General features: G+C 38.6%; 1 protein-coding gene across 3 annotated transcripts in view; it reads left to right on the plus strand.

Annotated features, from left to right (window-relative positions):
* Positions 1-27,078, plus strand: part of LOC138192630 (probable G-protein coupled receptor 153) — a 38,154-nt gene that overhangs the window by 8,063 nt on the left and 3,013 nt on the right. Inside the window, exons 2-6 of one of the 3 annotated variants that reach the window (XM_069140156.1) lie at positions 11,912-12,543; positions 16,401-16,830; positions 22,079-22,268; positions 24,201-24,230; positions 26,612-26,631. In XM_069140156.1, the coding sequence (XP_068996257.1) occupies positions 12,170-12,543; positions 16,401-16,830; positions 22,079-22,268; positions 24,201-24,230; positions 26,612-26,631 (1,044 nt within the window). In that variant the 5' untranslated portion in view covers positions 11,912-12,169. Of the gene's footprint in view, positions 1-11,911; positions 12,544-16,400; positions 16,831-22,078; positions 22,269-24,200; positions 24,231-24,794; positions 24,980-26,611; positions 26,632-27,078 lie in introns of all 3 variants that reach the window. The other 2 variants (XM_069140155.1, XM_069140157.1) reach the window with 2 other exon arrangements.

Genomic DNA, 27,078 nt, shown 5'->3' on the forward strand with positions numbered 1-27,078 from the left:
TCCTTATTACAATAAAGGTCTGCACACCCTATAACAGGTCTGTATTTATTTTTTATCCTCCTGACCATGGATGATACCAGTCTGTGTTTCAGCTCATGTTCAGCAGACTGAGATGCTCTTGTACCCTCTCTTATCTTTATGAAGGCTCGCCGTTGATTCCTTACTTGTAAAAGCAATTCCTCACCATGTGGAGCCATGTTGCATGAGACACAACCCAGGCCAAAACTGTGAAAACGGTGGTGTTCACAGGTTCCTTTATAACCGTTGTTTATGCAATTACCTTAAATTGAAAATTATATCTCTTTTGTAACCACTTAGGTGTTTTGAATATTGAATATGAGGAGTAAATTGTTGTGACAGCTTCCATCAAATATCACTTCTTTGAATCAACTAATGATAATTTCTCTGGTGTATTATTTTACAGTCCTGATTCACTCTCATCAGCACACCAATCCGTCTGCAATAATAACCTCCATCAAAACGTGAACAATGCTACCAGATTACTTTACCTGGCTGGATTGTCCTTTGTTCTACAGAGAGCGTAAATTGAAGACCTGCAAACTAAATGTTTTCTTTCTATCTATAATTGTGCGTATTATTTGTGTCTGCTATTTCTCCAGGCTGATTTGTGAACATATTTACAACACCAAAATTCAATTTAGTATCATAACCGTGTGGCTATTTAATTGGAACTCAATCTCAATATCACCACACATATGAGAAACAGAGACCCTACAAATTAAGGAGCCAATCAAGACATTAAATACTCTGCTTCAATATTAATTTGTGTCTGTTAAGTTTAATTACCTTATTCAAGTTCAGCTGCTTGATACATGGTCTCTTATTTCACTCAAAAGTTTCATGTTTCCACATCAAGTTTATGTCAAATTCTGCTGAAAAATCATTCTGAAGAGTGAAAATCAAATATCAAGTGATAAAACAACAACAAAAACACGTCTTTAAGTTGACAAGGACATCAAGTTATTTACCCTTTCAGGCCTTTACAATGCAAATACACGGCTGACTGAATTGAGCCTTATCAACTCGGGCTTCATCGTGTGATCAATGATGATCACCTGGAATGAGATGAGAGTAACAAAGACAAGTGGGAATTAACCACAGACACGAGTGGCCTGTTATACTCCACGGATCCGGTTTTATTAATTTATGGTGTATTAGTGGCCCATTTTAGCTGCAGAAAACAAATGTCCAGGATTTGGAAAATAAACAGTGATATCAGTCAACATAACTAAATAAAAAGAACAGCCAGAGAAAAATAACAGGATACAGACAAGAAATATCATTAAAATAAATATAAATCAGCCATCTGTGCAGTAACCTTAGATATTTTTAACTGCTTTTAAGCGGGGTGGACAATTAAATGTCTACCCCTCACATGCCCTGCATGTACCAAAGCTGTAGAGGACTGTACTTGTGCTGGGCAGCTCCCTAGCATCTGTTTGTAACTGTGCGTAAAGCAGGATGGAGCTGGATAAAAGCACACCTGCTGACTTGACTTTCACAGTAAAGCACCTGTGTGGAAACATTAGAGATGTAATATCAAATTTGGGGCCTGTGCTCTTGGGGAAACAGTAGTGCCTACAAGAGCAGAGTGTTTTCCTCTCTGACATCTCCAGGGATGAGTGGCTAGTCAGGCAATAAGACCCCATGCATCAAACCTGTCAGCAGGGAGCTTATAAAATGGTGCACTCCGTGGTTTACTCCAGTGTCTGCCAATTTGAAGCTGAGAGATGTGTGGCGCTGACCCACATGTACACCACAATCTACACCACACCCAACCCACTGACCGACATTGTGCTGGTGAGCCTGCTTAGACAAAACCTTGAAAATCATCGTGTCCCTTGAAAGAGGCTTCTTTGTAATTACTGGTCTGATCTCAATCAGACACGTTGTCATCCACTTTAGCCTTTGTTTTAACAGATAAATCTGTCTTAATGCCAGCCAAAATTCATTTCATTTCTCTCACTGTCTCAGCTGATTGTCGTTTGAGATGAAAAAAGTGTTTGGTTTCTTTCTTCGGTAGACCCAAATGCGATTCGTGCAAAGTGATAAGTTGTAGGAGAAGAAAGGCACAGTTGCCTGTGCAGCAGTTTTCAGAAGGCCTCCACAACGCTGTGACGCTTCTGTAAAACAGCCTGTCGCCATTTATGTTTACCTTGACAGCTACATTGTGGTAGTAAATGACTTTTGTTGTGCCTAGAAAAGAAATGAAAAAAAGCAATGCTGCGTCATCTGTATTCAAGCACACACAAATGTGATATGAACAATAGGGTAGAAAGCAGTATAGTACACACAGCTACATACAAGCTATCAAGACCATTGACGGTGCTTTCTATAATATTTTCCAGTTTACAAAGAAGGAGATTTGATGGTTCTCTGCATTAGCTGTTTATATTTCTAAACTAGCTATAACTCAAACTAATGAGAGAAACAATGATCCCTAATACTTTATAAGCAGTTTTGTCTATTTACCTGTTTAACAGTTAACAATAATTATTTAAAAACAAATTGAAACAAAAAAATGAGTGCAAAATGAGTTATTATTGAAATGCATGAATCATTTCTGTTCTTCCTTGAATCGGTGCCACAGTGAACCTGTGCCATTCATTTCACATTCAGTATCTTGATGTTGGAGAGAGAAAGCCTGGAGACCCAGGGGATTGTGGGTGATCAAGCTGTTAGTTCCACAGTGGTTAGGAAGCCTATCAGTCAAGTATTTAAATAAAACCAGTGCTACAACTAGGCTATTACCAGTGCTATTCCAGTTATACCACCACTGTAACATTACTTGTACTATTTTTTTACTATTGTTACTTCCTTAAAGCTGATAGTTTCAGGTTTTACAGTTTAAAATATGAAGAGTAGATTAGGTAACCTGATTTCCACACTGATTTTATGTCTGTCATGCATCCAAAAGTCGTTTCATGTTCCAAAAATCAATAAATGATTTAACAACAGAGCATGACTCTTTGTAGTGTCACTAATGAGTTTGGTAATGAGCAAATGTTATTACTGGTTGTTGTTTCTAATTTGACTCTGATCCTTAATAAAATCTCCTTTAGTTGTAAAAGCCAATATTTACAGTATGTGCCTCATTTCACACTAAAGTTCTGCAGCAAGTGTTGTAACAGCAAATTAAACCTCGCAAATAGATCCTCTCACTTTGGGTGGGCGGTACTAAAAGAAGGCAGATGCATACAGTAGCCTATATAGTTGTCAAATACATTGTAGCCCTGTTGAAGGCAGATATCTCCCTCTTGTGCCTTCATTTTCATCTCAAATTCATGACCTCTTTTTATTGCCTTCTGTCTTTTTTCCATATAGAAGATAAACTCATATTCCTTAGTTGTTGTTAATGTTTTTTCCACTAACACTGAAAGAGCAGTTGTTTCCAATAGTAACTAACAGGAATTCATACAAACTTTCTCAAAGCTTAATAGAATTTGTAGAAATCCAATCAGCCGATCATGTTTTATTCCATCTACTATTGTATGATTTACATTAATTCTGGATGATTGTGCAGTTCTTGAAGTCCTGTGTAATTGTTCAATGCCAAAGTAATGTGTCCTTTATTTAGCAAATATTTTTCTCTGTGCAACTTTGAATTATATTAGCTGAACCCACAACCCCCTTTCGTTCATGAACATTATTTATCTTTACTAACCATAATCATACAAGCAGATGTTGCAGTGCACCAGAGTTTAAAAAGGTCGGTATTTGAAGGGAAAAAAAATACTGAATGTGTTCCCGGATTTTGCAGAATCATGCAATATCAATGTTATTTTCTGGAGATAGGGTTTATTTAATTAGTGTGACAGGACCCCTTAGATGGTTTGTGGTTGGATAGGTTGACAAAACATTGGACTTTAACTCATGAGGCCGCTCTTTGATTTTTTTTTTTTACCATAACCTTAACTGTGCTTAATACTGTAACCATGACAACAAAGGTCGTCTATTTAAACCAAAACCCTGATCTCCCCCTAAAGGACGGAGAAGAATAGGGACAACTGACCTACTTGGTTGTTCAGGTTTGAGGACTGGTTGTATGTTTTACTTGTTCTCTGTTTTAGTCGGCTTTTCATTCTTTTCTCACCCAACACAAGACAGGGGAATGTAGTGAAAGTTAAACATTTTATACAAACAAAATTGGATATTGACACCATGAAATTAGATTCTCTAAATCGAATTTGTTGTCCAGGCAGTTGTACTTTAAATTGTATTCTAGTTTACCCACATTGCAGACATGAATAACTGACTGTGTTTTAATTTCTTGATCGCTGAACATGCACTGTGGAAAAATTATTTTGAAGGCAGGGGAGCCTGACCACAGTGCTTGTACACTTCAATCGACTTTTCTTCCATTTGTTGACCTTGTTAAATGATGCTTGAGGATACTAGCTTGCTTAATTAAATATTAGTCAGACTGCCAAAAGAATTCCACCGAATCACACATTTACATAAACAGAACGGGTAAGTATAGAGACAAAAAAAGTTCTCATGTTCTCCATAAACACTGGCATTAATCGTCCTACAGAAATCTGCAAGTAATATGTGACTTCTTGCATCATATACACCAACACATAATTCCCTCCAACACATCTTGTTTCTGAATATGTGAACAAGCAACAAAGGTTAACTAGCTCAAAATGAAATGGTGAGGGATGAAAGGCTGAAGGAATACATTAAAAAAAAAAAAAAAAAAAGGTAAGAAAATAGATTACAGTTGACATTAAAAACATCCCCCATGTTATTTCTTTTAAATCTCAACAGTATATCCAGTTGTTCCCAGTGGTAGAAAATGCCTTTGTTGTAAACATCCTGGAATAACCCTGTTAGACGTTTGGCACAGTTTCTTGTATTTAATTGAAAGCTGACGTCCCTTTTGAGGTCATTCAAGCAGAAAGAATAAAAGTTAATTTTCCACTGCTCTCCTCCTAAACTGGAAAATTATAAACACACCTGGATAGATAGCAAGAGGAATTGTTTCTGTATAATGGGCCTAAATTGAAACATGACTTATATTTACTATGGATCACTGTTGGTTAAGTAGTCTTCTCTTTAGTGGCTTTGTGGCTGTAAGACGTATCCTAGGAAATAAAAAAATAAGACATTATTTTCACACCTCTGCGCTGGTGATGGCGGGGCCGAGAGGAATTATGTTTCTGGGTGAGCCATCCGTCCATATGGACGTACATCCTAATCTCGTGAAAAAACATAGAGCGGAATTTCTTCAGATTTTGCTCAAATATTCACTTGAAGTCAAGGTCAAAGGTTAACTTCACTGTGGCATCATAATGTTCTTCGTTTTGTTTCTCTCAAAGTCTTCAGTCACTACATATTTTATGAGTCTGCACAGATACAAAATATAGACTTGGTGGAGGTATACAACCACGAGGTAGTAATCTAGTTTTTATTCACAATAACTTAAAGAAGCAGGACAATCAGTTCCTTTACTGTGACTGAACTACTTTTTAAATTAACCCTATAAATGTAGGAAAGGCACAAGATGCCAAAATCTAAATTTGTCATTAATCCATTGCAAATATGCAATCTGTACAAAAAAGGAAATTCAATATGTACAGTGGGTACGGAAAGTATTCAGACCCCTTTACATTTTTCACTCTTCGTTTCATTGCAGCCATTTGCTAAAATCAAAAAAGTTCATTTTATTTCTCATTAATGTACACTCAGCACCCCGTCTTGACAGAAAAAAAACAGAAATGTAGAAATTTGTGCAAATTTATTAAAAAAGAAAAACTGAAATATCACATGGTCATAAGTATTCAGACCCTTTGCTGTGACACTCATATTTAACTCACATGCTGTCCATTTCTTCTGATCCTCCTTGAGATGGTTCTACTCCTTCATTGGAGTCCAGTTGTGTTTAATTAAACACAGCTGGTTCTTCTTTACCGCTCTCACCAAGGCTCTTCTCCCACGATTGCTCAGTTTGGCTGGACGGCCGGGTCTAGGAAGAGTTCTGGTCGTCCCAAACTTCTTCCATTTAAGGATTATGGAAGCCACTGTGCTCTTAGGAACCTTGAGTGCTGCAGAAATTATTTTGTAACCTTGGCCAGATCTGTGTCTTGCCACAATTCTGTCTGAGCTCCTTGGACAGTTCCTTCGAACTCATGATTCTCATTTGCTCTGACATGCACTGTGAGCTGTAAGGTCTTATATAGACAGGTGTGTGCCTTTCCTAATCAAGTCCAATCAGTTTAATTAAACACAGCTGGACTCCAATGAAGGAGTAGAACCATCTCAAGGAGGATCAGAAGAAATGGACAGCATGTGAGTTAAATATGAGTGTCACAGCAAAGGGTCTGAATACTTATGACAATGTGATATTTCAGTTTTTCTTTTTTAATAAATTTGCACAAATTTCTACATTTCTGTTTTTTTCTGTCAACATGGGGTGCTGAGTGTACATTAATGAGAAATAAAATGAACTTTTTTGATTTTAGCAAATGGCTGCAATGAAACAAAGAGTGAAAAATGTAAAGGGGTCTGAATACTTTCCGTACCCACTGTACCTAATCTTATACCTAATAGATACGAAACTGTGCCAAACAAATGAACGACAACGGGAGAGAAACAATAAACAGGAAGAGCATTGATTACCCTGACATACAAGACACAGTGTACCTGATCTCTTCTGATCTAGTTAAATGGTCTGTTGATGAGTTTCTTTGATCAGGCCATTTCCAGTCAAAGAAGCTGAAGGATACATTTTTACTTCTGACATGAAAAAGGGGGGCAACATGTCTTTACCATCTGATCTGAAGAGATGGAATGTGATTCCTGTATTGCAAGTCATTTCTGAATGCATCACAACATGGTTAAGGTGCGTATGATGGTAACTCATTCCAGGAGCATCAAAATGTATGATTTGTCATGTTCAAGGGACTATTTGTTTTTGAATGAACGAAGCGACACATTTATGAATTGCATTGCAGTTGATGTGAAAGTGTTAGAGTTAAACAAAGGATTCAACAAGAGGCTTTTGTGCACATTGCATAGGTTTAGGCAATACAATCAATTTGGTTAAGGCCAGGGACAAAATGTGGCTTTGTTTAAATTTAAACAAATACAATACACTGTACTTATTACAAGTGGATCTTTTACATGGGCAGAAATATGTCACTTAAAACTGAATTTGAATTATTTATATTTGAATTTTAAATGCTTAACTTTAATAATTGTATTAAACCGCAGAAGCCATTTTCTACTGACAAGCCACTCCTCTGTGGTTTGCACCTGGATTGGTATGTCTTACTGACATTATATATTTAATGGCTTATGCCACTGGTTGAGGAGCGGTATGTTGGTACAGATATGCAACTTGATGAGGATTGGTATGTTGGTATAAACACACAAGTGTAAGAATAAACTGTATAAAAAAAAAAAATTAAGATTCTGCCTGTGAAAATTTTGTAAAGTTTTAGGTTTAGAAGCTGTCAAATGCTTTTAACGAGAAGTTACCAAATATGTATATTGTGCCTACTCCTTGCAGAAAAAGGATCCTAGCTCTGTAAATTCACACCAATGTTGGAACTTTACGTAAAACTATTTCAGTTTTAATCAACATTGTAATTTCATAATATTCAAAGATAGATCATAATGAGAAAATACCCCATGTCTATGCAACTATATATAAAACAGTTTATCTACAGTGATAGCATACTACTATACATACTTACTGATTGTATTCATGTTCAAATTCTAAATAGGATGCCATGTGTATGCCTGGTTAATGATTCAAATTTAGTTTTTTAGTGACATATAGCTTACTTCTAACCATACTTGTACTGCAAAATCATACATTTTGGTTTAAAAATTACATTGTCAGTGAAGGTATTATTAATTTGTTCAACATTAGCATATTTTTTTAACGATTTTCAATTAATTCATAAATGTCCTTTATTATATCAATAGAAGAAAAAAAAAAGTAATCTTGTCCGGCTCTGACTGGCAACCTGGGCAATCTGGAAAGTGGCAGATGTACCGATCAACCAGTGGACTAAAAAACACTATGGGAGAAAAAATATGCAACCTGCTGCCCCCTCATTGGAACAGACCATGTGATTGGGGGTGACCCGGTCCCAAATAGGCCACCTGTGTCTAAGACCTATGCTGTAAGGCAGGTGCAGGAAAGGCGTCACCTCCCCTCCACCCCTTCAAGTGGATCTGTCCATACCGGTCACAGGTCAGGCGGGAAATAATCAAATCAAAGTAGAAAGACGCCATCTTGAAGATAACGAGTCAAAATTATAAACGGATAAAGATCCCAGAAAAACGAAAAGGTGAAGCAGGGAAAGTTAGAGAGAAAAGACGAAAAAACTCGCGCCTGAGGCTGCAAAGTGTTTTAGGTTAGCAAGCGTAATAAAAGAATAATGTTACCGACGCCGATGCGAGGCAACACATTAACGTTAGCTGCAGTGATAACATGGACAATTCACCGGTATTAAATGATGATGAGGAGGAGGAGGAAGAAGAAGAGGCCGAGAGATAAGTCAACCTCACAGGTGCATGTAGTGAAAGTGTTAACGGAGCTAGGAGTTAGGTCGGCCTTTATTATGAGCCGGATATGGCAGTGAAGTTGTTTTGGAAAAATTAGACTGTTTCAGAAGAAAATGACCAGGGCTGAGGTTTGTTCCCAGACTTTTGTTTTGACACTGACCTTTTCATAGAAAGATGGTGACTTGTCAAAGTAGGAAAAACACAGGTTTAAGCATTAATTATAATAATGTGGATGATTCCCTCCATCAGGTGTCCCAGCATGTCAGTGATTGAGAATTCACAATACCACATCTTGTGTTTATTTTTCAGCTGTGCTTCTCGGATTTGTGGCTCTGCAGATAAATAGCACGCAGAGATGAGTAAATTTACTTCGCAAAATCTGGTAACAGCAGATGCACGGTAAACACATTCACAAAAAACGGTCAGGGTGACACAGAAAAGCATAGTCCACCTGGAGGAGAGATGAAGAAGAAGAAGGGAGGAAGAACAGCAGTGAAAGTCTAAATGCTGCACCTGTGTATGATTGTTGGGCCTGTCCTTCTGTAGTTAAAAATAGTTCTCAGTCATCAAACTTAACTCTATTAAGTAATCGCACCGATGCTTCATTGGCTGGCAAAACAACTTTACTTGTTTATACTCAACTTACTGCTTTGACTTTGATGCTTTTCCTGCATCTGTGGTTTTTGCATCTAAAAAAAAAACTGAGATTTACTGTATTTTCCGAACTAAATCAGTTTAACTCAGGAGGGATTTGGTTCAAGCCGCAGTGGATTGTGTGACACTGCTACAATATTTAGTGTTCGAGTCAGCTGTGGTTTCTGTCCACAGTCAACAGACAGACTGCTGCTTACTCCACCCAACCACCTGGGGATTCCTGGATCAGAGCTGTGAATTATTCTTTTTATATCGCAGCCTGGTTTAATGTGTTTTGCTGTTGTTTTTTTGAGGGGGTGAACACTGTGTTTTCCCTGATTGTCTTCATAGTGAAATTATTGTGTTAAAGATGATTTTCTTTAATAGTTTCAGTAGAGACGGATAGAAAATGTGAGGAAAGAGCAGAATGACATGTACTTCAGGTCTGGCCAGCTTGCAGTCAAACGAGGAGCATTTAATACCATGTAGTATGCTCCCAAACCACTCGGCCATTAGTTTGCCCAAAATGTTGCTTTGTTATTATTTTTAAATGTATATTTTTGTTAGGATTCACACGTCTGACACCACATCACATATTACAACTGCACAACATGTAAACAAAATCACATAGACCATGTGGGGCTTATGTATAGGAGTTTGGTAATCTGTTTGGTGGCGGGCAGATAATACTGAATGCACATGTACTGTAGTCCCTTTAACTTCAATTAAGTATGACATATTTAGCCTTTTACCTTGTAGTTTACCTTGTGTTATTCCAAGTTGAGAACACAGAAGAAAAAGCAGATTATAATAGTCGGGCCAACTATGTTTGGCCCGACATTCTTCTTGTTATTCTCAGCTTTCCTACACTGCTGCTTTGCAGTTGTCATTTTGGCATCACTTCCAGTACTAGGTGTCTTGATGTAGGAAAATGTTTTCATTCCTTCCAAACTGTTGTTTGATCCTTGAAACAGAAGTACATTTTACGTGTTACTTTGAGTCTGATTAGGGTTGCCAAATATGAACGTCACCACGGTTGGCTCCTCTCATGTGTTCATGCAGCATCTGGAGTCAGTAGAATATGTCATAATGTGTTAAAAGGACGATATGATGTTTCACATGGTTAAATAGGTCCAAAGCAGTGCATACTTCCTAATACTTTATTGCATTAGCAGGACTGAATGTAATTGTCTAATAGATGTAAAGTGCACCATTGTAGGGAGAAATGAGAGGGGAGGATTAGATCAATGGAAGTGAGAGCAGGGTAATGATGACGTGGTTCTTGTCATTTCCAGTGTCCCCTCTCGGGGGTCTTGCCACCAGCACATCAGTGTTTGGACAAGCCGAAAGACAGGAGTAGATGTGACAACCCTTTCCTGCTGTGCCAAGCATTTTTCACTCCACAGTGGGTCAACCAAAGTTATCCTCTTCTAATAATTGTCTCGATGGAGCCGTGTTGTGCTCTCAATAATAATAATAATAATAACAGCTTTATTTCTATAGCGCTTTTCAAAAACAAGTTACAAAGCACTTTACATACATTTAAAATACAATATGCAACAGTATAAAATAAAATTATAAAATACAACAAAAATAAAACAAACAATAGCCCTTAAAAAAACTGAACAAACAAGCCATTTATTGTCTTCTTTCGATAGCTGTTTTGTAACGGGCTTGCATATGTTTGCTTTGTTTTGCATTCTTTTGGATGTGGTTGACAGGATATTTGTAGAAAAAGCAACCAAACACCTTACAGTATATAGCAGAGTATATCAGCACTATGGACTGTGGTCCTAAATACCTCTGATAACAGCGTAGACAAAATATTATCAATATCAGGATTTGTAAGTTTCTTATTTTAGTTATGGATTAATATATTATTAATTTATCGTCAGGATGAATAAATTAGTCTATTAATTGTCAAATAAGTAGTAATTGCCCATCTCCATTTTACAGAACCCGAACTGAATTGCGTGTTTTGTCTAATCAACAGTCTAAAATCCAAAGATATCCAATTTACAATGAGATAAAAGAAGCAAATCCTCCTATTTAAGCAGCTCAAAACTGCAAATGTGTGTTTTTGCCTGAATAAGGCCTTCACAATTGGTTGGAGGTCAGAATGGTTGAAAATTAATCTGTAATTATGTGATTAATTGAGTAACAAATCTACTCGATTACTTTGCTAATTGTGTATTTGTATGGATTATTCCAGCATGACCATTTTGGATTGCATGTTACTGTTTGTCATTTTGTTCATTTACTGAATCTTTGTGGTATGGCTTTATTTTTTTTTTTTAACATGTTCATGTGATAGATTTTCATTTTTAGTAGTGTCAAATGCAGTGTTCCCATCATGTCTCCATTCAGTGTTTATACCTCCCTGAATAACGGTGACCGTCAGAAATGTTTGGATTGACTTCAGTGATTCACTTTCTTTTCTGAAGAGTAGACGTTGCATGACAGTAGCTTTATGCTGTTGTGTCATTTGGCTCGCAGCATTTTTAAAATAAGCACTGCTGACTGATTACTGTTCTGTTTTAGCCACATAAAATAGGTGGCTTTCATTATTAGCCGTAACATTTAAACCGTTGTGATTAATATAACCCTATTAGTTCACTGATGAGGGGTTTTGTATGGCGAGGGATTATTTTGAATAAGACTAATATAAATGTCTTGACACCATTACTCCCCCTGACACTCACCATTTTACCTCTGTCTTTTCTCTCCTCGTCTCCAGCTTCAGGCCTGTAAGGGAAGTGGCCCGGCTCTGCCATCCTCCCCCTCTAGCATCCCACTGTGCTGCACCACAACCATGTCCTTTCCCCGCTGTGCCCAACCCATGGAGAGTGCACGTCCACCCAGATAAGGATGCCTGTCTCACTCTCCACCCAGCATCCCCTCCTGCCCATCACCACCTCCTCCTTCTCCTTGTGTAAACCTACTCTTGCCAACAGTTCCTTGCGGCCCCCCAGGCTCCGCCCTGCCCCGCTACAACATGGTGGATGAGGTAACCACCATGAAGGATGACGTCATCAACGCCAACACGCTGGCTTGGCTGGTCTGCTCGGGCGTGTCCATCCTGGCCAACACTTGGAGCATCCTTAGCGTCAGCGCCAAGCAGAAAAAGTGGAAGCCGCTGGAGTTTCTCATCTGCACCCTGGCGGGCACACACATCCTCAACATGGCCATCCCCATCACCATGTACTGTGTCATAACACTGCGCCGTCAGCACTCCAACTATGAGTGGAATGAGGGCCTCTGCAAGGTGTTTGTCTCTACCTTCTACACTCTCACACTGGTCACCTGCTTCTCCGTCACCTCACTCTCCTATCACCGCATGTGGATGGTACGCTGGCCTGTAAACTACAGGTAAGACTTCAGATTTTGTTGTTACAAAATTGTTCTCAACATGATATTTTTTATTATGGTCCTAATTACAGTGGTGTGATTTTTAAAGGGTCATTCCCGCCATATTAAAAATGTACATCTAGCCTTGTATTACATTTATAGGTTTCCACATTTCTGCTTCTGAGATTTCTGCTTTCCGCTCAGGATAGAAAAGGTGAATGTAATTTTGTTTGTGGTGCTCATTGTATTAAAAAAATGGCATTTAGAGAAATTCTGCAGTAAAATTTCTGTCTTCACTGTGAAGACATATTATTGGAAATACTTTCTACAGATGAAATGATCTCTATGAAAACTGTTGACAGTCTGCTCTGTGGATTATCTCCAGATACCAATAGAGGAAAAGTGAGAAAATTTGTTTTATTTATAATTAAAGTGGAACAAACCTTTTAAGATGTGTACACATACCATGACACACAAGCAATACTTGAGGGAAAAGATTTGCTGAAAATGAAACACCTTCTTTTATTTAGATCTGTCATAGTACTTTCTGTTTTTAATAAACATTAAAACATCCAATTAAAAAATATTTTGCAATACATTTTGTAAAAAGGTGATTTAAATGCCAGCTTTGTGCAAATACACACAACATCTGCCAAAGGCACCTTGAAAGATACGATTCTGGCATTTAAGCTGCAAATTTTGTACCTCTTGCTGCATTTCTGAACAGATTCTTCTAATCAGATGGGGCATGTTGAGAATTGTGTCACTTCTCAGCCTGTTTACTTGAGTTTTTTTTTTTTAACTCAACCTATCTGCTAGTTACAGTTATTTGGGGTAACACCATGTAAAACCCTCTAGACGGAGCATCTGCCGACTCCAGCTTCTACCTTCCTTTGGCTTCTCACAACATGCGAGATCACAAAGTAACACTGAATAATAAAGACCAGATTCAACTCACATTAACTGAACTAACACCGTTTGGTCTTGTTAGACTCCCGATACGTCACGATTACGTTCACACGTAATCAGATGTCCTAAGCAACATTGCCGCTTCCTCAGATTTTGATGCAGAATCTGTGTTGAGAGACGTGGAAGCAGTCTTTATTTTGCTCTAAAAATATCATGATATCACGATAAAGATGGTCAAACAGCAGAACATATTGACCACACACAATGATCACTGAATGTTTGTCACTTGTGCAGCTTTAAAACGTCTCGCATTGAAATACACCTCAGAGGGTCTCAGCTTTGGTGCAATCCAGCTGTTATTCATGGCTATGCAGATCTCCATTTTCTGGCTATCAGGCGCAGAGCAATCATTTGCAGTTGACTGCATTTCTAGAGCAAATACTGTGGCAAATACAGCCAGACCACATGAAATCAGTATTCCTATCTGCACCTTAGAAACAAGTTACGGTGCACGGAAATGTAACTGGAGTTTTGGTGCATGTGGTGACCATTAGTCTATTGTTGCTTCACTCTTCGTCCCCTGCTAGAATAAAAAGAGTGATTCTTCCAGGGGCATCAGGCCTGCAGGTGATCAGCCGACATTCAGGCAATTTTGCAGATAGGCACACGTTCAAATAAGATATGCAAACTTCCTTTTAAATCTAGGCCCAATCATGCTATCTATTTTGCTTGGGCAGCTGCCGCTATTGGCTGATGCACACACAGCGATAGCAGGCTTCCCACAAATGCTTTTATCTCCCTCATCTGTTCCCTCATCTGACAATATACTCTCGTCTCCTGTCTGAAAACATTAGCTTTCCCCTCAGCAGCTCGTCTTCTTGTTTTCACGTCACTTTTAAAAATGATATGTAGGAGTGATAGCTCAGGTGATGCACCGTGTAATTGCTGTTCATCTTTCATTTAAATCGGCTCACGTTTGCCCTGCTGAGCTAGCATGGCTGCCTCGTCTCTGACATTATCATACACTGAAGGCCTGAATTATGAATTCCAACCTTGTACTTCAGCAGCTGTTCTCCTCACTATCTCTTAGGAGGGTTTTTTTTTTCTCCCTCGCGCTGCTCTCTCTCTGGTAATAGATTCATGCAGCTTAGTGACGTAACCTCACCATGTACCCGAGGCACATTCAGGAAAGGCTAGCATTATTACTCACTGTGACAACAAGACCTACTTGTCTTTGCACAAAGCCACAGTGCGAAGATAGAGGCTACTGCTGCCCACTCTGTACCACCCATACTGTGTCAGTATATGTAAACTAATGCTGTACAAATATTTTCAAAGACGGTTCTTGCCTGATTTTGTTTGTAAAGGCAGACACTCTGTATCAAGCCAGTGCTCCTCCAGAGGATTTTCACGAGAGGAAGATGAGGAAAGACAACATGTGCTCTGGTTGTCTTGGGGGAGGCAGATTGGGTTTCCTGCCAAAATGGCTTCAAGACAACTGACACTTAGCAGAGCTTTCTTTTGCAACACAAGTGAAGGAGGAGAGACGTGTTCAATGTGCCATTCTGTGTGATTGTCCCTAGTTATGTCCATCGAGGCCAATTTATATACTCCGGTGACATTCAAATTAAAACACATGATAGGCTATGTATTAGTGTGTATCTACATATTCTAAAAGCTGAAAAGCATTGGGTCTTTTTGTAGGATTTGTTGCTGATGCCTTGAACCGGTCAGCACTACTTTACATGCAAATGTTTTGGTGGGATGGTACAGCCTCTTGTCAAGTTGTTGAAATGAGAACACCAGTCACTGCTTGCCATATTTTTAGATGTACATGTGCTGTTGCTGCAAACCTTGAAAAGTGCCACACCGCCAGAGGACAGAAACACATTCAGCAAATTGCTCGACTGTAACAATTACTCGGAGGTGAGAAGAAATAGAAATACCTTCGTGCTGAAATAGACCTAGATGACAAATAGACCGAGGGACGTGAAAAGCAATCTTTTGCCATGAGCAAAGAATCAATTTTTCTCCACATTCATCTCCCGTTATCTAAGTGATGACTATGTGGGATAGTGCTTTCTTTTTTTTTTAAGATTATATGTCCCAGGTATAGATATGCCATTTTGTGGCATTTACAGTATTGTGCTGTAGCTGAGGCACAGTCTAATTTTACAAATGTTTTTCCTGCTAACATATTTCCTTATCATTAATTAAGGAACTCTGTCAGCTCTTCCTATAATTGCTAGTTTTGAATAATTTTATGCAACTCACTTAAAATGCACAAACAGGTGAGTAATGTGAGTTGGTGTGCCTCATTTTGCTGTAATGTAGTACAGTGCATTAAAGGCCACTTTCACCATCTCCTTAATTTGTATCTTTTGAGAGGTTCTGCTTGTTGAAAACTGTCAGTTTTGAAGTTTCCTCCTGATATTGGTGATCCAAGCCCCATTTGTTTTAAAGGAGCAGTCTGTAGGATTTAGTGGCACCCGGCAGTGAGGTTTTTAGAGTCCAGTTGAACACCCCTCAGCTCACCCTCTCCTTTCAAGCGTGTAAGAGGAGCTAAGTTACGGCCGCGAAACTCACAAAAGACACAAAAGATCCTTTGCAAAGTCAGTGTTTAGTTTGTCCCTTCTGGGCTACTGTAGAAACATGCAGTCACCGTGGAAGAGAACCTGCTCCATATGACTGGCTCATCCTAACCACAATGATTTTTAGTCTCCTGTGTTTATACACTACTGTAAACTTAAGTATTAATATTGTACTCCATTTCTGACAATAGATCACCCTAATTCCTACAAACTGAACCTTAAAATTGCTGGCAGAATTGTTGTGATTCCTCAGATGAGAGAATTCAAGTTCCACAAGTTTTAAATTCTTATGAGCTGCAGGATTTAAACAGTCGTTCCCTTCAAGGTCTGACAGTGGTTCAACTGACTTCATGCAAAAATCTGTGGTTCTGCTTCCAGGTTGAGTAACACCAAAAAGCAGGCAGTCCACACAGTGATGGGCATCTGGATGGTCTCCTTTATACTATCCACACTTCCAGCAGTGGGGTGGCATGACACCACCGATCGATTCTACACCTCTGACTGCCGATTCATTGTGACAGAGATCGGACTGGGCTTCGGTGTGTGCTTTCTGCTGCTGATCGGCGGCAGTGTGGCCATGGGTGTAATCTGCATCGGGATCGCTCTCTTCCAGACCTTCTCAATTCAGGCAGGCCACAAAGCTGACAAGAACAAGTTCAATGTCCCCACGATAGTGGTAGAGGATGCTCAGGGGAAGCGCAGATCATCCATCGATGGATCAGAGCCTCTGAAGACATCCCTGCAGATCACCTACCTGATCAGTGGTATCGTCTTCATCTACGACTTCCTGACTGGCTTCCCCATACTGGTGAGTTCACTGTCTAAACATGATTGCAGTTAATGATGGAGTTGGTCCGAAAAAAAAACCCAAATGGTCCAAAGGTTTGTCTGATAAGTCAAAAATATTTAAATTTGGATAATAGAGTGTTACCCTGGGCCAAAATGTGCTTTACATGCAACACTTGTACGTCTGGATCAGTTGCGCATAAGATTGAGGGTTTCAGGTATTTTTTGTTTTCTAAAATGTGTACCTCATGTCTTATGACATGGGATTCACAGAGCTAAACATCTCTTCACCTAAAAGATTAATCTGTCAAAACCCCAAAAGGTTTAACGGCAATTTCTGCCAGTTTGGAGGTATTTCACTGTAGCTCCTGTAACCATACCACGATGTTGTATTATTTACATGAACTTAAGGCTGTAAGTAGGTCAGGCTAAATGGCCATGCGTTGTGTGAATCATTACATACATAGTCTGTATGTATTGTATCGTGTGCGACTTTCATTGGAGGGAAAAGATGCTGATTAAATTCTGGTTAAAATGAAGAAAAAATATTAGTAGCACTGATAATAATATTAAAAACAAAGATGTGTTGGCCAATGAAATGAAAAACTGGTAGGCACTGTAATCATCTACCATCTTAACAGAGTGTATCTTCCTTCTACCACCTTTGGGATGCTGATCCTTCAAGTGTCTCATCAGTGAGTGAAGAAGCGAGCTGTGTTTCACTGTGTCGCCATTTGGTTTGCAAATTCCACCCTCAGGTTCTCATTTATTTTTTAACAAGTTAATTCACTGGTTTTCTGTGCAGACTTGAGAGCCTGCAGAAAGCTCAGGGCTTGTTGTTTGTGATGCAGCCAATCTAGCCCGCCTGTCTTATTAAAAGCAAGTCACCTCGGTAGAGCTTCCCCCATAAGGCAAATGAGCTCGGACAGTTTTAGTTTTTGTGATAGCAAGTAACCTCTGCTCATGTTCAGGCCACCTGGATTACAGTAGAGGTAGATGTTTTGTTGAATAAGATCTGACATGAATATGGTATCATATTTTCTCAGGGTCAGTTTCCATATAATGCAATGCCTCGTACTTGACTCATCTTTAAGAATTTTTATATTCAACACGTCTTTTTTAAATTAAGTGTTACACCTGAGGCAAGCAAAACACAAACCTCTGCTCAAAGCACCGCTGTCTGCACAAACCTTTAAAAACGGAATCCAAAGTACAGAGCAAGTCAGCTAGTTCTTTGGTGCATAATAATAAGATAAGTATACTTTAATGTTGTTATATAAGTAGTTGTTAGTGTGTGGTGATTTTTGGGAAAACTTGAGGATGAAATAGGAACTATGTGATATTTTAGGTAGCTTCTACATTCAAAATCCCAATAAATATCCAGGTCCTTTTAGCAATCTCATCTAATCCTCATTGTTTTTCCTCTCCAATGACTTTTTTTCTGAGGACACTAACACCTGCAGGTCTTGGCTTTTAAAGTGTTCTTAAATGAGGCTTTGGAGTCATGCAGCCAGTTTCCTGTTGGATTATCCAAATCTAACAACATTTTCCAGTTTCTTCTCACCACAAGCTGAAAAATAACAATCATTATCTTTCTTATTCAAACAAAACATGGTCCCTCCTTTAATTGGCTCACGGTTTACCTGCAGTTGGCAGCTTTTTTGTCTATTAGACTTTTCTTTATTACACTAATGTTATCATCCTCAAAAGGGACTTCTTTTAGAGTGAGTGTCGCATGTCACTGCCCTTATTTCCTGTCTGCCTCTTTACAATTGATTGTCCAACAAAGGCAAAAATTACCTTCTTTAAAAAAGAAGCTATTTTTTTTCTCACGGCAAAATACAGTTTTTTCCCCCAGATTAACTTTCTTTAGAAATGAGATGAAAGCACATCATAGTTTGTACCAAAATTGAATGTGAAAAAAAGGTATAGAGACTTAATGGACTCCAGTATTCAATCCTGGTTGTTTCGAGCAATTACTCACCACTGATGAGCTCATGGCTCTTTAGGCACAAACACCTGCTGTTTGTTATTCAAATCAGGCACTGGGAAATTCTTTTTATGAATTAGAGAACTTTTAGAATAAGGTGAAACATGAATATGAGAAATGTAATTTCCTTGCAACGATTCTTTTGTAACGCCTGTCATGTTTGGTGTGTGTCATATATCACTTGTTAGGTTTAACAACACGCCTCTGAACTGAGATGAACTGAACTGAGTTTAGGATCAGAGTTGAACTGCATTTTTGTTGCTTCATAAGCTGAAGGTTGATGAAAGAGGTTTTTTGAAAGGACACTTACAACAAAATCCTATTTTATTTCTTTATGTGCGTACAGCACTGATGAAAGATCGTATTTCATATGCTGTGACAGCAACAACAAAGGCTAGCCGTCTCTATGACCTGTTGCAATGAGCTATTTAAATGCATGGAAAGCTGCTACACACACAAATGAACATGTATATTTGTTTTGAACTGTTTGGTGCTGCACAGAATAATACTGACCAATGGAGGATCAAGGCAGAATCAAATCAGCATTGTTAAAAAAAACAACAACAACAACCATGATGCTAAAAACAAAACAATATGTTCATAAACCCAGTGCTCCTGCCACACACCCCGAAGAGTCCCATTCTCTAACCACGTCAAAAACCAACTGTGATTCCTGCTGGATCTCCTCCACAGTGACCCATCACCAGTTCCCTGAGTTTAACACAAAATTTGATTTGATTTGGGGGTGGGAATACCAATACTGATACTGCTTATAGATATCTGCCGATGCCTTTTGATATTCTTATCGACACTACTAAGAATAACGACATAACATAAACGTGACAAGATTCAATGATTTTTTTTTTTTTTCTCATTACCTTTTTGGCTGAAATAATTGACATTGCTTCTCGAGTTTCCTGTTTATAGCGTATTCATTCAATGATACTGCTTATTGATCCAGTAGTCTAATGACACTAATTGGTTCTTCTTTTTTTAAGAGAAAACATGTACTCTAGATAAATTAATTTTCTTTTGTAGCAAACTGCAACAGCATTATTTTAAACAGGACTTTTTCTTTGACAGTGGTACTACTGTGCAGTAGTTTGCCTGCAGCCACTGCATCACTAATAATCCGCCCCTGCTCTGAGTGATCTGAAACGGAAACCGAGTTTCTAAACGACAGTTCAGATCACGCGCTGACCGTTTCAGATTGAATTTCTGAACGCAGCCATAACTACCAGCTGGTTCATGGTTACTTTGAATTATTAACCCACGTTCTTATAATTTAGTTGACTCTGTATGTGATGGCGAGCTGCTTTCATACTGGAGCAACAACACATGAACTTTGCGCTTGTCGGAAACTTTGCAGTCCCCCCTGTAAAGTAAGTGACGAATTTTCTGGACGTTTTCACAGATCGATCGTGTGTCAGCACAAAGACGTTCGGCAACAAACATTGTCAGTGTGGACTGTAGTGAAGAATAACCACACTTTTTCTGTCAGAAAAGGCTGGTCTCCGTGTGCGAGTTCAAATAGGGTCGTATTTACCGAGTACGTGAGAAGAGTCCATATGAACGGTCCCCTCGTGGGATTCACCACTTCGGAACTCAACATTTTCTATAAGCCCTGAGTTCATGAGTTCTGAAGTGTTTGCTGACATCGATGGAAATGGCAGAGAGCCATGCAAGTTCATTTTTCATTGGATGTGAAGCTAATATATTGTAATTTTACTCATGAAGACTTTGTCTTTGTAACTTGGATAACAGCCTACGTCTGAGGAAAATGGTGATCTTCCCAATGGCCTCATCTTTTCCCTCTGCGTTACGGTATCGCCCTGTTAGCTTTATAAATTGTTGGCCTCCGTGGCTTCTAGACGCCGTCCATGTTGCGGCAGCCTTACAACGGTGTTTTTACCACTTCACCACTTGAACGCCAAGCGTACGGTGGGAAACACCGCTGTGTTTATGTGATGAAGCTGTCAAGGTTGAAACTCGACAGGTTCATCATGTCTCTTAATCACGTTGCCATATGGCTCAAGTTCAAGGTGCGACCAGAGAAGGTGACACCTGAGAAAATGAGTTTGAGTTAATCATCTGATCAGTGTCTGATGTATTAGAGATGAAGATTAGACACTGAACCTGTCAACTCTTAGTGATCAGATAATGCAGTCTGCTGCTGTCACTGAGATAAATAACCTACAGTAGCTCTAATGCACATTACACATTTATGCTTTGAATATCACATGCTTTAAAACAGTACAAGGGCTGAAATGACAAATCAATTAGTCTGTCAAGTAATATAGAACAAATGTGCCAATTATTTTAATAATCATTTAATTTTAGCTTGTATAATTCTACTTTATTACATTGTAGTTTCTAAAATTTATAAATTAGTGATTTTCTTTCTTTTATTTAACTGTCAAATATTTTGTGATATTGTGGAATATTGTGACATTGTGTAAACTAAATCATGAATTATTAGTGATAGAAAAAATTATTGTTATTAGTTGCAGCGCTCCTTGAAGTGATGACACTTGCAAACGGTGGCCATTGTATTTGTACAGTGCATACTGGATGTCACAACTTTATATAGGCTGCTTGTAGGATTAATTAATGCCTGTGCTTGGAAAAAAAAAATGTAATATACAGAATATGATCTGACAAATAATGAAGTTGTATGACTTGTAAGTTATTTATTCCCTGAAATACGGTGGCAGGAATTGGTAGTTCCACCATGTTTTGGCCATAATATTATAATATTGTACTGAACTTTGCTATGATGCAGTTTGGACTGTAAACTGCTGAAAGGGCACTTTCAAATGGTGTGTGAGAGTTGGTACATTCACTTGTTTATTTTGAGAGCAGGAACGAGGTGATACCCATTTAATGACCTAACTGATGTATCTGCTCTCACGCACTTCGCTCATTTAACCCCGTAAATTGTACGATTTAATGATCCCGTAAAAGAAGCCTAATGTCCTCTGTTGCATGTTTATGACAAATTTTCACTGTCACTTTTATAGAAAACAGCCTGGAAAGCAATGCTTCCATAAACATTTAAGCTCTGTCTTAGTGCACTTGTCAGTATATTAACCAAGTTCCAGTCTGAATAAATAGCGGCTTAGTTGCATAACTTACTGACTGTCCACCCGGTCTATGTTATTATCAGTCCTCTCGGTATCTCTGAAGGGACTTTAATGAGACTCCTTAATATGATGAGACGTCACCGTACTATATAACAGATGGTTATGTTTGCTTCTAACACATCGATGATCCTGCACAGGTGGTGAGCTTCGCTAGTCTGAAGTTTGACCGCTCCTACAACTGGATGGTGTTGTGTGTGCTCTGGTGCTCCATCGCCCAGTCCATCCTGCTGCCCATGTTCCTTTGGGCTTGCGACCGCTATCGGGCCGACATCCGCATGGTGTGGGAGAAGTGCGTCGCCATCATGTCCAATGACGACATGGATGAGGGTAAGCTGAAGTCGGGCATCTTCCTCCTGTCCTGCCTCTTTTTCCCTCTTCCTCACCCAATGATGTGAAAATGGATAATGATTCCTATTTTCAAAGACAGCTCAGTGTGGTTTAATTAAAGAACCACGTGTAGAGTTTCTCCTGTTTAATGCTCTGTGAGGACACACCCGCACCGAACTGTCCAAGGGGTTCCCACGACAATTTGGTAGTTGCTCACAATGTTAAAAATTAATCAACCTCTTAAAGATTAAACTGCAGATCATTAATTTATAACCCCCCCCCTCCCCTGTGACAGTTAAAGATTAATCGGAGAGTTGCTTTTCTTTGGCCATACGGACTACAGTAAATAAAATGTGATTGATCAACCTGAAGAGTTTTGTTTCTTAGAGCAGGGAATAGTTGTACTGGCGAAACAGAGGGAAGCAGCTCTGCAGGAAGGGAACAGAGGTTTGTATTCAGCTAAAACACATCTAGTTTATGGCCTAGTCTCATAAAGATGCCCACTTCTGGTCCTTAAGGTACAGTATGATGTGATCCCTGCAATTTCTCAAAATTGTATATGTTTGCATCCATTATGAAATTATTAACTACAATCCAGTGGGCACGATGAAAGCTATTAAAAAGTCAGACTTCTATATAAGCCAGTTACCATCAAAGGGCAATATGAACTCCTTTCTACCCTGAGCAACCTTTAAGCCAGGGATCAAAAATATTATCAACAACAAAATGAAAGTAATTATAAATCTAACATCACTCAGAGGGACATTTTTAACATTGTTATTACATAAAGTTATTACAGCGTTTGGGCTGTTTGTGCATTTTTTTTTTTAACTTTAGAAAATATGTATAATTTAATTTCCATGACATTATTACTTGTTGTGTTCTGAAATTATCGGTCAAATGTTATCATGTGACCTATCATGTGACCTTTGTTGTCAGGAGATGAAACTGTGACAAGTGTCTGTGTAATTTAACTTTCTTTACTAAAATATATCTTCTGTGTTTTTGTACATGTTGTGCACTTTCTGAAATGCTTTGCTTTACCCTGCTATGAGATTGATGTCAGAAAAAAAAAAAAAATATCGCTGGACAAATGACATATTTGCCTTGCAGCACTTCTGTCTTTTTCACTCTAATGCATTTAAACTAGGTGGTCTTCCTCTAGAACGCCCCAGTGTGAGAGGACGATGAAATAAATGGTTTCCCATTTATTTGTTACAATTCAGAGTGAAAGTGGAACATTTGCTGTAAAGCTGAAAAGCACTTTCATGTCATTATGATGGTCATATTTCCCTCGAGTCACAAAAGGATACACCAAGTTTTCATTCTGAATACAAAACTAAAATACATATAAATATACAGATTTGATCTATATTGTATCTATTTATTTGTATTTATTTTGTTTGTTTTAATTTATTATTATTTTTTTATTTTTTTTGTTTAATGTGGGCTCCCACTTCCTGGTCAGATTAGGGAAGGCGTAAATAAACGGCACTCAGTAAATATCTGACTGATGGACATAAGTCTTCCATCACAGAAATCTAGATGTATCTGAAGGGGGCTGAAAATGAAACATCCCACCGAGGAATCACAGACACTTCAGCAAATTCTGGTCCCAAAATTAGGTCACTTGATAATCATAGAAAGGCTCGTGGACTGGGTCCATTATCTCTGCAGTTCACGCAAACTGATGACAGTATGAACCATCTGTCTTGATTTTTTTTTTCTTTTTCTTTATTATTGGCACTGTTTAAACTCCAACCGATCTGAACCCCTCCTCTCCTGTTTCTAACCCCCCGAACCTTTTGATCCTCTCCTCTTTTGACACCCTCCCTCATAACTGCTCATTGTCCAGCAGGAGCCATAAAACAACACAAGGCAGTCCATATTCTGTGTGATAATTAACACTGCCAGTTCTCTGCTTTTTTCCAGAGGGCTTGCCATGTATAACTCATCACAGTTGTATGTATAAGGATTGTTTCCTGTTTTTCCGAAGCTACTGACTTGCATGCTAAGCTGCCTGTGCAAATAGCTACTTTCATCGTTCATCCTTTAGGCCAACATTTTCCTCAAGATCAACATTTTACACCCATCTCCAATTGATCTGTAATGAACATAAATGCAGTAATTGGGAAAGTATACTTGGTTAGATGGGGATTTACACACTAAGCATACTTGACATTGAGTGTATTATATTATATTATATTGTTGTTCAGAATGTTAGGCTTCAAAGACTACAACTATTTGGCATAGTTTCTAAATTCAGAAATAATCTCAGGCTTTTTCATCCCCTCACTAAACTTTTAAATACAATTTCTGGTCATTAATGTTGCAATTTTTTTTATTTTTTTTTATTTTTTTTTTAATAGAAACCTCATATTCCTGAGCAGACCTGTAGGAAAAGTCAACAAATCAGAGAACAATTGACCTTGTCTCTCTTATCTATTCGTCTGTCTGTCTATCTGTCTTGTGTATTGAGTCCGTTGTTCTCTAATCCTGACGCTCGTACTTTTCTGCACTTTGCAGAAAACAGCCAAGATGGAGGAATTCATGCCGACTTAATATATGACAGACCATATGACTATAGCTCGGCGCCTGAAATCGTGACGGTAGACCGTAATGCCAAGTATGAGTTCTCAACCTTAGAAAGGGGGGTTCTGCAAGGGTATCCATTGAGGGAACAACAGGAAGATAAAATGCAGTATTTGCAGGTATATTTTTTTTATTGATTTTCTTCATTTCTTTTACTTGATCCGTTTTTAAATGACACTTCATTGCTAATGTGCATGGTTAAATGGCATTTTGGCCTAATCAGCATCCTGCTTGAGTTTTCTGTCGGACATTATGTGATTCTATATCTCCCAGATATGCGACCGATTTTTTTTGTCTTTTTTAAGTGAGTCAAAAATACTCTGGCTGACTAATGTTTGGTAAATATGACCATCAGCAGTCCCATCAACACATTAAACGTGCTTCATTTATCAAGTAGTGTGTCCTAGCCATGGACCTACAAGCACTTGACTCCATTTTATTTTGTATGAGGGTAAGAGTTGAGTAACCGACTTACCTTCTACATTTCAGGAATCCCTCAAGGCTTCAGGAAAGCACTGTAAAACATCTGCTCATGTTCTCCCCAAAAGCATTGTGTCCATTGGATCCAGCATCCATCCCAGTCAGACGCAGAACAGTGAAATGCTCATTTTCAGCCTGCATTAACAACAAAGCTTGTTCTAACATGCAGCCTTCTACGGAAACTCAACAAAACATTATTATCTGATTTGATCTTATTTCTGTAAACTACAAATTCCAGCCCAGTATGAGATATTTAGATCAGCATTTTTAAGAATGATTGATTGAAGTAGAGACAATTGTGAATTACTTGGGTTGGCCTGGAAGGCTGCGGTGAGGATATGTAACTTTAGAATCAGCTGATGCAACCCACTCAATATTAACTTTTACTGAGCATCTTTAACACTGTGTCATCTTTGTATCAAAAAATTTGACGGTGGCTTCGTTTTTTTCAGCACAGCCTGAAGCCCAAGCTGTTGCATGTACCGTTATTGAAATTGAATCATTTAATTTGGTACTGCACCCCAGATGTCCAGCATTATAATGGACATTTCAAAGACCAGTAGTCTCTATTTAATTTGACTTTTTAAGAAGTCGTGAAACAGAGATGTATGCAGTAGCTTTCACCTCGTTACACCAAATCATTCCTCCATCCATTGTTTATGTCGGACACTCCTTTTCTCATCACAGTTGATTCATTGTATTGTAAAGTCAGATCTAGCTGTGTTCTACCTTTCTATATGTGTGATTGAGAAACGAAAAAAGTACATTTTGGATTTCGGTGACCGGATGATTAAACTGCGATACAGTCACATTATTTCTGTTGCTCATGAAAGGGTTAAGGCCCAAGTAGACTATGAATCAACGAAACCCTTCAAATCATTGTGGAGTAGCACCTCCATTTGAAAATTGCTTTGGCACTTCTCAAGTGGTTTGATTGCAGAATAAAGCCTCTTTGGCTTTATAGCCTTGTTGTCTCTCTCTCTCTCTCTCTCTCTCTCTCTCTCTCTGTCTCTGTCTCTCTCTCTCTGTCTGTCTGTCTCTGTCTCACTCTGTCCGTCCGTCCGTCCGTCCGAGTCTGTCGTGCACCTTAAGTCATCCTATGCTTGTGCTGCCCTCTGCTGTTCAGCCCTCCCACCTAACCCATTTAACGCTACTGTATCGTCTGCTGTTTAATTCCTCTGCATTTACCAAAAGCCACCACAGGGGGGCAGGCTGATATCAATCTTGAGGCTCTTGACGTCACCTTGACAAACCCTCTCTCTCTTGCATAGTTGTCAGAACAGACTGCAATGTGAGTATAACATGTAGGGAACTCTCAACCTTTGCAGTTTTCATCAGATACTGGAGGTGATTACAGTTAAAATCGATTTAATGTACATTAAAAAAAAAAAAAAAAAAAAAAAAATTATATACTGCAGGATTAATAATGAAAAAAAAGAATATTAATATCTTGGACTAAGCAACTTACATGTGCTACATGTAGGATTTTACACAAACAAAACAGTTAAATCGGCGCACCAAAGAACAGACCGAATTTTTGCAATGAAGTGATATTTATTTAAAGCAGTTGATTTAGACGACTGCAGATCAGTGTTCTTACTAAAGTTCCTGTGTTCTATCACAGAGGCATTGACTGCCACATAACACTGAAGAATCCTACATGTAGTATGCTACTCCTATTCTTTATAGCTGACAGGTGAATTAAACTCTTAGTGATGTTATGTAACATTATACTTAT

The sequence above is a fragment of the Embiotoca jacksoni genome, unplaced genomic scaffold, assembly GCF_022577435.1.
Source record: "Embiotoca jacksoni isolate LCO1_2020_lvr unplaced genomic scaffold, fEmbJac1.0.p SCAF_9, whole genome shotgun sequence".
Classification (NCBI taxonomy): domain Eukaryota; kingdom Metazoa; phylum Chordata; class Actinopteri; family Embiotocidae; genus Embiotoca; species Embiotoca jacksoni.